This window comes from Mytilus trossulus, chromosome 4 (assembly GCF_036588685.1).
Source record: "Mytilus trossulus isolate FHL-02 chromosome 4, PNRI_Mtr1.1.1.hap1, whole genome shotgun sequence".
Taxonomy (NCBI): Eukaryota; Metazoa; Mollusca; class Bivalvia; order Mytilida; family Mytilidae; genus Mytilus; species Mytilus trossulus.
This window is the reverse complement of record NC_086376.1, coordinates 66,155,328-66,168,292: the sequence shown is the minus strand read 5'-3', so window position 1 is coordinate 66,168,292 and position 12,965 is coordinate 66,155,328. Positions and strand designations below refer to the sequence as shown.

At 32.1% G+C, this 12,965-nt stretch overlaps 1 protein-coding gene across 2 annotated transcripts; it reads left to right on the top strand.

Annotated features, from left to right (window-relative positions):
• Positions 1-4,660: 4,660 nt before the first annotated feature.
• Positions 4,661-12,613, top strand: LOC134714117 (carbohydrate sulfotransferase 15-like). 2 transcript variants are annotated; one of them, XM_063575364.1, is made up of 7 exons: positions 4,661-4,995; positions 5,424-5,664; positions 6,297-6,413; positions 7,356-7,512; positions 10,867-11,029; positions 11,461-11,608; positions 12,386-12,613. In XM_063575364.1, exons 1-7 carry the CDS (start codon positions 4,711-4,713, stop codon positions 12,571-12,573), a joined length of 1,299 nt encoding a protein of 432 aa, XP_063431434.1. In that variant the 5' UTR covers positions 4,661-4,710; the 3' UTR covers positions 12,574-12,613. The 2 variants fall into 2 exon arrangements, with proteins under 2 accessions (XP_063431434.1, XP_063431433.1); XM_063575363.1 differs by having other exon boundaries at positions 5,424-5,703.
• The last annotated feature ends 352 nt before the right edge of the window (positions 12,614-12,965 follow it).

Sequence of the window (12,965 nt, the reverse complement as noted above, 5' to 3'; positions counted from 1 at the left end):
CTGCGTGTAGTGGCGGATACAGAGGGGGGCATGAGGGCGTACGCCCCCCTTTTTGCTTGGACTTAGACTATACTTCGTAAACTTTGCCATTTCCCGTGTATTTAATTTTTATGAGACATTTCTTTTCATATACAGATTTTTTTTTCGCCAGTATTTACTGATTATTTCAAAAGTAAAACTACAAAATACTGAACTCCGAGGAAAGTTCAAAACGGAAAGTCCCTAATCAAATGGCAAATTCAAATGATAAAACACATCAAACGAATGGACAACAACTGTCATATTCCTGACTTGGTACAGGCATTTTCAAATGTAGAAAATGATGGATTGAACCTGGTTTTATAGTGCTAAACCTCTAACTTATATGGCAGTCGCATCACAGTAGAGTGATTCGGTATGGTTGAGTTGACCAGTTCGTCGAAAAAACGTCACTCAGTCATTTTGAAATTCAAATTACAGGAACACATTTGCAATTCTGAGCATGAAAAATCATAACACCTTCAAAGCGACAAAGGAGTGAGCAAGAACTTATTGACTTCTATTTCACAATTCAACCAAAAAAAGTTATACTCTATTATAATCTCATGAAAAAAGTTCCACATTAATATTATTTACCTACGAAATTATGTTTAACCCCAAACGCCCGCGCCTATCTTAAAATAACATAGCTGAATAATTATCCCCAGTCAGTATAAGCTCTGGATAGATTTAAAGTGCAAGGTTCGAGCCATTGTTTGAGGAGGCAGTCTGAGATCTGAGAGTCTGGCCGTATTTAGATTGAAAACAATAATCTTGTGCACTTTTTGGCTAATAGAAACGAAAATTTCCAACAGAATAATATAGCATTAAATGAACATAATAAATAAAAAACGGGCGTACTTTTTTTCGGGACGGGGGTTTGCATGAACTGATATATCGAATACTTTTATCAAGATCAGACTGCAACCTGCTTGCTGGTGTGGCCTTTATGTCTCCATTTGTCGACCGTCATTCACAAATTCGTTGTCGTTTCAGACTCATTAATAGCCTTTGGTTCATTTTCAATTGTGTTGGGTAAAACATATCAACCAAACATTTGTATAAAAATTGCTTGTTTGTCTTTTTTAACTCGTGTCGCTCGTATTGTAAAATTCATCAAATAGCGCGGCGTGTATCTTGTTTACAACAAGAAATCTGTAAGTTTATGCTAACTTAACATACAACAAGCGAGAATTGTCCATGTCAATCAAGTTTTACTGACAAGTCCCACATCAAATATATCAGTTCATAGCTTTTGACCCATACTATAATTTTATGATAGACAATTTATGTATGGGGAGAATACAACATCAAAAATGTCCAACTCTTACACTTAACAGCAACTATTAAATATACATGCCCCACGTCAAGAACCGTTTAAAAAGTGCATTTTACACTTATTTTATGTTTTTTAGGCAAAAAAAGGTCCCAAAATTTGTTCGCCTTGTTCCGCTCGGCGAATTAAAAAAACTTCGCCCCACTTTGCAAAATCCTGGATCCGCCCCTGTATTCTAGATGTAGTATGTCAAAACTGTCCATACAAAAACCCTATATTCACTGGGAAAAGACATCGTGTAGCAGGAAATAAGCAGAATGGGGGGCACGTTTGGGACATTAATACTAAACTTAGTCTTGTACGGTCACTTTGTTTTCAACCTACGATTTTGAATGTTTCTCTGTTATCTTTCGCCCATCTTTTATTTTTTTTTAAGATTCTTAGAAATGTAAAAATCAATATGTTAAACAAAGATTAGTGAAAGGCTGTGGAGTGTAACATCTTTTGAAGACAAAGTTATAATTTATTTACACATGTTACTTTCGTATTATTAACAAAACAATATGTTACACATGTATATGTTTACAGTAAAGTGAATACAATTTTGTGTTCAGTTTTGAAAGAAAATAGTAGATATCACATGAATCGGCGTTATATGTAACGATCGATACCAAAACAAAAGGTTAGTCTTATTTTATTTTTTTAGAATATTTGAATGGTGCCTAGTTTCGGGGTCTTACTCCACTACAGTGATATTTTCTTAAATAAACAAATAAAAAGAAAACAATATTCACATGCATATTGTATTTATTTCAAGGTAAATCAATATGTGTTTTCCATCAAGCATTATATTAACGGTTGCCGTAATAATAGAGCTTTCTTACAAATTGACGAAAGGTACGTATGCTTGACGAATCATACGTGAGACTCGTTTTAAGGATCCTTTATTTTGACATTTTTAAACAATAGCCGTGGAATTTCGGACAATTATCCTACATGCAATGACACTTATTAAATTGGACTTTTCTTGAGATATTTAGAATTTCGGGACGTACGATAGGTTAAAATATGATACCACCAGGTCGGAGGAGATAGCACTACAAAATATCCTAAATACATCTAGTAGTCAGACGAATAACATGCCCCTAAAAGACTAAAGGCCGACTCCTCCCCTACTCTTCAATATTACAATGTTGCACGGTTTAAACCCAGAAAATGTCTTCGCAAATACATTGTCTTCTTCCCTTACAGAAAAATAAGAAAAAATTAAAACAAAAATATTTCCTTGATTCAAAATTTGCAACGCTCAATATAATAAAATGAAAATGAATAAAAAAGATGATCTTCATACTTTGCCATATCCTGTGCTGGTGCTCGTCTAATAACTTTTGAATTATCGCCTCTCCTCGATATTGCGATATTATTATTTTTGAAAAATAAACTTGATTTAGAAAAGAATGCTGTATTCTGGATAAAACAAGACTCTTTTAACTGTTATTGTGAAAATGAAATACGTGCTCCCTTTCCGTTCGTTCGTACCTTCCGTCAATTTGTAAGAAAGCTCAATATAATCAGCTAAAATACGGCAAGCTTTTTAGAAAAGCTATTACTTGTAATACTATTGGTATCGGTATCGGACTCGACCCGGAACTTCTTAATTATTGGCAATATTAACAAGTAATAGCTTTTCTAAACTTGATATAGAAAAGAATGCTGTATTCTGGATAAAACAAGACTCTTTTAACTGTTATTGTGAAAATGAAATACGTGCTCCCTTTCCGTTCGTTCGTACCTTCCGTCAATTTGTAAGAAAGCTCAATATAATCAGCTAAAATACGGCAAGCTTTTTAGAAAAGCTATTACTTGTAATACTATTGGTATCGGTATCGGACTCGACCCGGAACTTCTTAATTATTGGCAATATTAACAAGTAATAGCTTTTCTAAAAAGCTTGTCGTATTTTAGCTGATTATATTGAGATCAGTGGTTTGTGAGTAGTTTATTTTTATTGGATAAAATGTATTCTGTGTATATAATCAACTTGATAAAAATAGCATATAACGTAAACATACTTTTGAGGATTACTACTTGACAAAATGGACAACAGAAGGCAGTGGAGGATCCAGAGGGGGGTGTAGAGGGCGAACGCCCTATCCCCCCCTTTTTTTGCTTATTTTTAAAAAAAATGATTAATCATACTTGACTATGTTAACTTCGCCATTTCCTGTGTACTTTATTATTTAATTTTTATGCGACAATTCTTTGAATATGGTGCTTATATTCACGAGTACAGCAATGTTCGTACAGATAATTAAAGCCAAATGCTGGATCCTTAAATTTTGTGTTCGTAAAATTTAAAAATTAAATGTGATTTACATGCATGGCAGTATTTACAAAATCTATAAGTATTTTTTTCAGTATATGGGACTTCCAAACTGTTCCCATTGTTTTGAAGGTAGTGAAGTCAGCCACTGTAAATAACAAAAAAAATAATAGGTAATATGGCACCCACTATGATCCAGAGACCTTTTAATATTAGAGATGTTTTACATATGTCAACAGGACGGCAGCCGAACGATAAAAAAAAACTCTGAGGTATATTTTGTGTAAAATATATAAATACATGCTCCTATACAATAAATCTTTTTTTGATGGGATATATTTCTTGTCCTTTTATATATTTAATTGGGCCGGTTTTTGTTTTTTGTTTGGATTGTTTTACACAAGTCATTTTTGGGTAATTCATAGTTTACTTATTCAGCATTGCACCTATGCCTGCTTACTTTACCGTAAACTATGTCTTTGTTGGAAAGATGTCTTTTTTGGCACGCATACCTCATCTTCCTATTTATGTTTACAAAGCACGTTTTAGAATATTTTTTTTTAAAATGACCACATTATTGATATTCAAGTCAATACCGAAATGTTGACTTCTGGGCTGGTGATACAATCGGGGACGTTTTAATTTTGTGTCATGATCTACTACGGTATATTCTTTTTCTATCATATGAAAACGCAAATTAATATCTAAATTAAATTCACCTCTAGCTTTTCATTTGTTGTTTGACATTTGATAGCAAAATAATCACACTAGTTATGCCCCTTTATCAAACGTTGGTAAGTACAAAACTTAGCCAGTACCTTTATCAAACATTGTTAAATACATCTTTTATCGATGAACTCTGTCTTTTAAGATGTAAATTCAAGGTATGTTACACGTTTGATAAACTTTTTGTTTAGTCAATTTTGAAATGTGTGCATGTATGTGTATGACATAAAATATATGAATTCGATTATTTTGAAAAATATACGAAAAGTAAGTTCTTTTGATATGTATTGATATTATAAAGATATCATTTCAGAACAAGAAAGCACAGTGACTGCAATTGTTATAACAATAAAGATATGGAATTAGAATGAAAAGACGACAACGGAGGACTTTAATTTTCTGTTTATGTGGAATGTTTTACCTTTGTATGTTTCTGAACTTTAATATTGATTCCTTGAACAACAATAAACACACAAATGGTGCTTTTAAAAGAATACATCTACTACAAAGTGCTAAAACATCAAACATAAGTATCACAACTAACCGTATGTACAACCAAAATCCACTGTTCAGTAAACAGATATGTTCAGAGATAGGTCTTAGACCAGTTGGACAAACAAAGATCAATACACTTTTGGATTTTCGCAAAACGGTACGTACATAAAGTTTCATTTCCAAAACGGTACGTTAAACGGTATAATGTTTACAAATAGTGTAATTTCTCAAAACGATATACGTGTACAAATAGTATTAATTCGCATATGGTATGTACAAAAACCGTTTTCCAAAAGAGTATGTACAAATAGTATCATATCTCAAATCTGTACGTTAAAAAATATCATTTCTCAAACTGGTACATACAAATAGTATTAATTATCAAAACGGTATGTGCAAATAGTTTCATTTGTCAAACAGAGGACATGTTCAATAAACTCTCTTTTGGTACAGAGATTAAAATTAGAATACATGACCTGCTTTTTGTCTACCAAAAAAACATCATGAACGCTCGAATCAGAAAAAGTTGAAAACTCATTATAAAGTGCAAAGTTTGAATAGTGAGTATTATTTTATTTTTTTCAGGGTCCTTTTAGGTTTTTTAAGAATTACAAGAATCCTTGTTTTTATCGTAATGTGACATACTTGGGCGGTAAAGAATTGAAGACGCCAACGCTTGCTATACGCTGTCTCCCTTACTTCTTTATTGTTGGTATGCCGAAAAGTGGTACTACAGATGTCTGGCACGGGTTAGAGCAACACCCAGGAGTAGCCATCAGACATGGAAAAGAACCTATGTACTTTACCAGGAGGCGTTATCCAAGAGGTAGTGGACTTGGACATTTTTTCTTAATTCTCTTCAGAGGTGAGCTGAGCAAACCCATGCCCCCACACAATATGAATAGTCGGTCTACTTGGACAGATTTATTGTTTCTTTTATTGTGGAAAAGATGAATTTAACCTCAACCATATTTGTTAGAAAATAAATTAGTTGTCCGTTAAAAGGAGAACAACTGAAGTGAAATTCCATCATAATGTCAAACACTCAACTCATACAAGAAAAAAGTGAGACGAGATACAACACAAAAAAAGCAAACAATGAAGAACAAAAATGCATTACAAATTGTTATAACGGATCAAAGCTAAAAATAATAAATAATAATTAAAAAAAAATCATGCTCTGTACAGCCTTGTTTTAACGAGAAGATAAAATAAAATAAAAACTTGTGTTAAAGTAATTGTGTTAAAATTTCTTATTTTATACTTTCAGCTTATGTGTTGATAAGAACATATGTTGTACGTGTATATCATAATGACCATATGAAATGAATAACATTTATATAATGCCAATCAGATAAGATATGTGTTTTCAATTTTCCGATGTCAACTTTTCTCTTCTAATAAATAATTAATTAGTATTTGCGGTGATTATTGTTTCTATTTTTATTATTGTTACAGAAAATTGGAGTCTAGATCAGTATTTAGACCATTTCGACACTGCAACTAATATGATCAAATCAACACCATCACCAGACAAATGGACTGATGATGACTTATATTACTTTCTGATTACAGGTTCGTTCACAGGATTAGGATATTTTTAAGTGTGACAACTGTAAATGTTGTGGAATTTTTTCATTAAGGATATTTAGTATCCATGACATTTTGGACATTCGAAGCTTTCTATAGAAAACAAAAGTAAATTCTCAAAAATACTGAACTCCGAGGAAAAATTCACAACGGAAAGTTCCTAATCTCATGGCCAAATCAAAAGCTCAAACACATCAAACTAACGGATAACAACTGTAGATTCCTAACTTGGTACAGACATTTTCATACTTAGAAAATGGTGGATTGAACCTCGTTTTATAGCTAGCTAAACCTCTCACTTGTTTGACACTCGCATCAAATTCAATTATATTGAAAATAATAAAAATGTCAATAATACATTTAATTCTTGGTTGTTGCCTTTTAAAAACGGCTCGATCCTACCCTGAAGACTATCTGATAGGTCTAGATATCGCGTTGTATTGTGTGTGGCAATTGTTTGCTACCATTGCATATGACTCATATCTAATTGAATGCATATTTATGTGAATTGTACATTTCAGGGTCTCTTTGCCTTCCGAAGCATCTTGCATCCCTGTCTGATTGGAATGATCATCATCCTATTTTTAACATGTCATTTCAATTGTCGTTTAGACACATTTTATTTATTTATTTATATCCGTTTATGATAGCACACGCACAACTCCGTGTTGCCTTTAAAATATCGTAATATTGTGCTATATATTCTTTGATTCTTGAAAATTGAAATCCGTCTTTGTTATATGAAACCATAAAACCAGATTTTATTCACCCGGCATTTTCTACATAAGGAAATGCCTGTTCTCAGTCAGGAATATGACAGTTGTTTTCCATTAGTTTGTTGTGTTTGAGCTGTTTATTTTGCCAATATGAATTTTTTCTTAGTGTTTGGTATTTTTGTTATAATTATTTTGATGAAACTTATTACAGGAGAAGGAACCGTTGACGTGTCACATGATAATGACAGATGGCAGGAAATTCCTGGGAATGAAAATTGTAACGAACCTCGAATTTTAAATGCTCATTACCTTTATCATTTGAATCCGAACATGAGACTCATATTTATGATGAGGGATCCTATTAATAGGTATATATGACTAGACTGAATAGGCGGACTCAACGAACAAGATATAATTGTTAGAAACAAAAATCTACTTTATAGGTCAAGGAGATTTTATGTCCATGGATTATGAGTTTTAAACAGCGGTATACTACTGTTGCCTTTATTTATTTGACTGCCAGGACAAGAAAATAATCAGATATAGAGCGCATTTGAAATGCATACACAAAAAGGATAACAAGAAAATATTGCACTGTAAAAAAGACCTCTAAATAAAAGCAACAGAAGTATACCGCTGTTGAATAGTCACAGATCGATAAAGTGAAAACAAATCCGCGTTACAAACTAAAACCGAGGGAAACACATCGAGAGGAAATTAACGGAACAACAGCAACACTGAACAACAACAAAAAACAAAAAACAAAACCCACCAACATACACGGAAACGGACCTTTTGATGACAACTTCGTGAATTGGTACAGGACATTTAAAGAAAAAATGGTGGGTTGAACCTCCCGCTTACATTAACACCTGACACTTCTGAAGAATAAGAAAAAACTTTTACTCAACAAACATCACCCACAAAGAGACACATTATCGATATAGTGTGACTCAGTATTGGAGTTTAAACATGTTAGGATTACACCAGTTTCACTTGCATGCAAACTTTCTTTTGACTTTCTAAACTACATTTCGTAAATTTAAACACGCAATTATAACCTGCACAAGCAGAGGTGGATCCAACCATTTTAAAAGGGGGAGGGGTATAAATCGATTAAGCAGGGGGACACAATAAAATCATCACATAGTGATATATTTAATAGATACTGTTGTTCAAATCAATTTAATGGTGTTATGTTTTGAAAGCAAACCGAGAATAAAGGTGAATTTTAACGAATCAGTCTCTAATAAATGGTTTTATACTGCACTCGTTCGATTTGAGCAGTCAAAATGCGTTGACCGTATATTTCTATGTCACATACAGTCACTGACCTGATATCACTTTTCCTCATGAATATTTAAATAGAAATTGTCGAAATTATATTTTAATTCATACGACCTCTTCAACCTGTTCTTGTTTCCAATGTAAACAACGATGCGTTAAACGACTCAAACTTGTTTCTTTTACAATTTTTGGGAAAACATATTTCACTTTTTAATATTTTTTGTTTGCAACCTATAAATCATAAGGTTCTATGTTTATATTTGATATCTAAGTCTGTAAACAAACGAATTCGTTCACCATTGATTGTGGTTTTCAACAGGTAATGTAAATACAAAAATAAACAAACAAACAGACAAAAACATAAAAACAAACCAAACATATTTTCTCTATGATAAGAGATACATATTTTATATTTACATTGCGTGGAGGTGTTATTCATACAAAATTATTAATTCAAGCCATTAACAATTAGCTTTGATACTATAAAAGTTCTTAATAACATTATGTTTGCTTTAAATGAATGTTCAAATCATACATATCGCTTATTCCAGCTACACTTACAGTACTAATGTCTGTATCATTACTTTTCAAAATGAAACTAAACTTATCTTGTTCACACATATTAGCAAAAGATGGAACTATATCACTTAAATTACAAAAGAGTACATTTCTATTAATTTCTAGCGCTTTACATTGAATGAGGAAATGAGACTCATCTTCAATTCCATCCTTACAAATTGGACAAATTCTCTGTTCTAAAGGTGTTCTAGTATATCTACCAACTTCTATTGGTAATTTACTATTACTAATTCTGATTTTTACCATTTTAGAAATAACACTTTTGTTAAGGTCCAGTAGAAGATATTTTTCTAATTCAAAATTATTTTTAACTTTGCGATATGTTCTTAGTTTATTACCATGACTATTACCATTATTTGAGTCACAAAAAAGAGCTTGTTTCCAGTATTTTATGAATTCCTCTTCTAATTTCTTTTGAAATGAAAAAAGTAATTTTTTCTTTGACATAGTATTTTGATTTTCCCAGACATGTTGAAAGCCAAGTTTACTTTTAATTTACTACAAAAACCATGAGGAAAGTTTAAGTTTTCATTGTATGCTTTCTTTACCATACTCTCATTGTCCATATTAATGATATGAAGCCAGAAGTTAATTGTATTTTTAAGGGCTGACAATGAAAGCGGGAATAAACCTAATTCAGAAAGTACAGCATTATTAACAGCACCTTTATTTACACCTAATAAAAACTTAGCAAATTTGATTTGAATTTTATTTGGACTGAAGTTTGCATAGTTTGACCCGATGGTAGTATTTTGTTTCACTAAACTAATAGTAGCCCAAACTTCACTGCTATATAACAGAATAGGTTTAACGCAAGAGTCAAAAAGCTTTAAATGTGGTAATAAATTCATCTTTTCAGAAAATAATAGTTTTCTAATACAAAATATAGCTTTGCTAGCCTTTTTACATAACTGATCAATTGCTGTGGTAAAAGATCCAGATGGTTTAAAAATTATACCTAGGTACTTGTATTCATCGGTTAGCTCTAGTAATTTTCCATTATAATAGAATTTGTGCTTTTTAATAATTGTCCCTGCTTTATTGAATATTATCATTTTGGTTTTATTAAGATTAGCAGATAGATTCCGTTTTTCACAAAATATATTTAATTTATCTAAAGCATTTTGTAGGCCAGATGCAGATTCTGATATTACTACTAAATTGTGTGCATAAAGAAGACAAGACACTTGTTTATCATCAAGGCATGCCGGATCACATGTGTGGTCAAACATTTCAACCAGTTCATTTACATACAATGAAAATAATGTAGGGCTTAATATACAACCCTGTTTTAATCCTACACATGAGGGAAACGTTTGTGTTAGTCCCTCTTTTAATTTTACAGAGAAAGATACATCTTTGTACATATCTTTTAAAATATTGAAAAAAAACCCTTTTATATTATATTTTAGTAACTTATGAAAAAGCCCATCTCTATTGATTGTGTCAAACGCTTTTCTTAGATCTACAAAGCAAGTGTAGAGATGTTTAGTGTATATTTCTCCGCCTGTGTGATCACATGGTGATATGAGGCCTTTTTAAAGGAGAATTTTCCCCAATATTTAAATCAAATAAATAACATTAACACACTAAACAACAATTGAAAATGTTTTTTTAGATTGCAGTATAAAGACAATAATAGTGCATTGACTTGACATATCAACGATATAAGGATTCGGCCCGAAACGGGGAAAATGCTCGACACAGCCTCGCATTTCCCCGTTTCTAAGCCTCATCCTTATATCGTATATCGTTGATATGTCAAGTCAACGCACTATTATTGTCTATATATTTGCTTGAAATTGTGCTCATGTTGATTAGAAACATTATCCCCTTAAGTCCATATTCTTTTTCAGGGTATATTCTGACTATTTATATGAATCTCAGTTTTTCGGATATAATAAAACCGTAGCAGATTTTCATCTTGCAGTTCTTGAATCAATCACTCAACACATGGTATGCCGAAAACATTATTCAGAACGAGGCTGTGCTTACAATTCTTCATTGGAATCATTTAAGGTACCACACTTTAATGTTACATACATTATCTATATATCTTTCCTTGTACTAAAAGGGCCTTTAATTGGTTCATTGCAATTTACGATCCACGTCAACAATTTCATACATGTTCATGGAAAAAACAAATTACTAATGGTCTTGTAATAGGGGTCGACCAGGTTAAAAGGCGGAAAATCTGGAATGCCACCTGAAAATGAGGTAATATTAGATAGGGACAGGGGGAACTTTGACTTGCACTACGTACGGCCGACTTGTTATAAAAAAAAATGAAGTTTCTTAATATTGACGTCACATAGTTTTTGAATTTAAAATTCAAGAAATTCACAATAAAATAATAAAATGTGATACATTTTGGCCTTTAAAATATATTAGGCATGTTTTCTATATAGTAGATTACCAGTCAATTATCTTGTGCCAACTTTATCTTGCAGGCTCGTTTGCGGGTAGGAATGTACTATGTATTTTTAGAAGATTGGTATAGGGTATTTCCAAAAGACCAAGTGATGGTGATTAAATTTGAAGAATATATGCGAAATCGTATTGAGTACTTGAAAGAAGTGTTCAAGTTTTTGAAATTAAGTAAGTATCTATATCTATACATTGTAATAACCAATGACATCATCAATACATGTATATAAGGATGCTTGGATATGCTAAATCAGAGCTGTGAAACGATATCTGTTTGGTACAGGCATTGTCTCATGTAGAAAATGGTAGATTGAACCTGGTATTATAGGGCCAAACCTCTCACTTGTATGACAGTCGCATCAAATTCTGATATTTACAACGATGCGTGAACCAAACAGATATATTAGGTAAAATGGTCAAATTATGGTAACAGCAATTACCACTGTGTTACAATCTCAAAACAAACAAACATTTGCAAAAAAGCACAAAAAGCATCTATTAAATTCGAAAACACATTCATTGTTTCGCGTGTGTTGGCGTCGGAAAATGTAAACGTCACATAGGAAGAAATTGTCTTTCAATGTATATTCAAAACAAACATAATTATAATCTATTCCTGGGATAAGAAAATCCTTAGTTTTTCGACAAATTATTAACTTTATACATTAATGTATTTAAAATACCATTCAAAACTTTCGGCAACTGCGTTCGACTCCAATTTAAATTGACAAGATGTCCTGCCGAAGGTAAGTGGTTCTCCCCGGCTTCCCTCCGCAAATAAAAACTAACCGCAGCGAAATATAGTAGTGAAAGAGGTGTTAAACACCAATCAAACAGTTATTATTAACTTTCTTTTAAAACTTCGACTTAAAAGAATGTATATAAAAACATGTAAATAGTTTCAAGGTGTTCGTTGCAATAAAGTTATTATTTCCCCATCAATTTTAGGGCCATTATCAGTGTCTGAAGAACAGAAACAAAGGAAACGAAGCATATCAAATACAAGAAGTAAAGAAGACCGGCAGATTGGAGACATGTCGAAAAAAACTAGAATGTTATTGCAAGAATTTTATCATCCTTTTAATAAACGTTTGTCCATTTTACTAAACGATAATAAATACATGTGGGGAAGCTGACAGGAATGGTTATAATAAGGTTCAAGGGATAACGTTTTTTACTAAGACTGTATATTATTAAAGTCATGATTCATTTCATATTGAAAATTTTGATTGAATAATAAAGAATATTTATAACTTTGAACACTCATTAGTTTTAGACAATAAAATACACATCTGATGACAGTCTGTCCGAATTTCCCGAAGAAATTCGAGGTAAATGAAAGCCATTGTGTTTGGATTTTTGTGTCATTTTGCCCGTTTTATTTAACGAAATTTAAAAATTGTGCTTCTACAATGAATATCATTAAAAAACTTTGGTTTGGCTGATTGATACTTTTTAAAAAGTCAGAAAAACACGATTTATTAATTAACCATACTTTGCCGCGAGTTTAAAAACAGGCTTACAGTAA

Excerpts from the sequence above, each read along its gene's own strand:
- LOC134714117 (XM_063575363.1), top strand. The coding sequence starts at position 4,711 with ATGAAAAGACGACAACGGAGGACTTTAATTTTCTGTTTATGTGGAATG. Across the intron at positions 5,704-6,296 it reads TTTCTTAATTCTCTTCAGAG|AAAATTGGAGTCTAGATCAG; the intron begins GTGAGCTGAGCA and ends TTATTGTTACAG. Across the intron at positions 7,513-10,866 it reads ATGAGGGATCCTATTAATAG|GGTATATTCTGACTATTTAT; the intron begins GTATATATGACT and ends ATTCTTTTTCAG.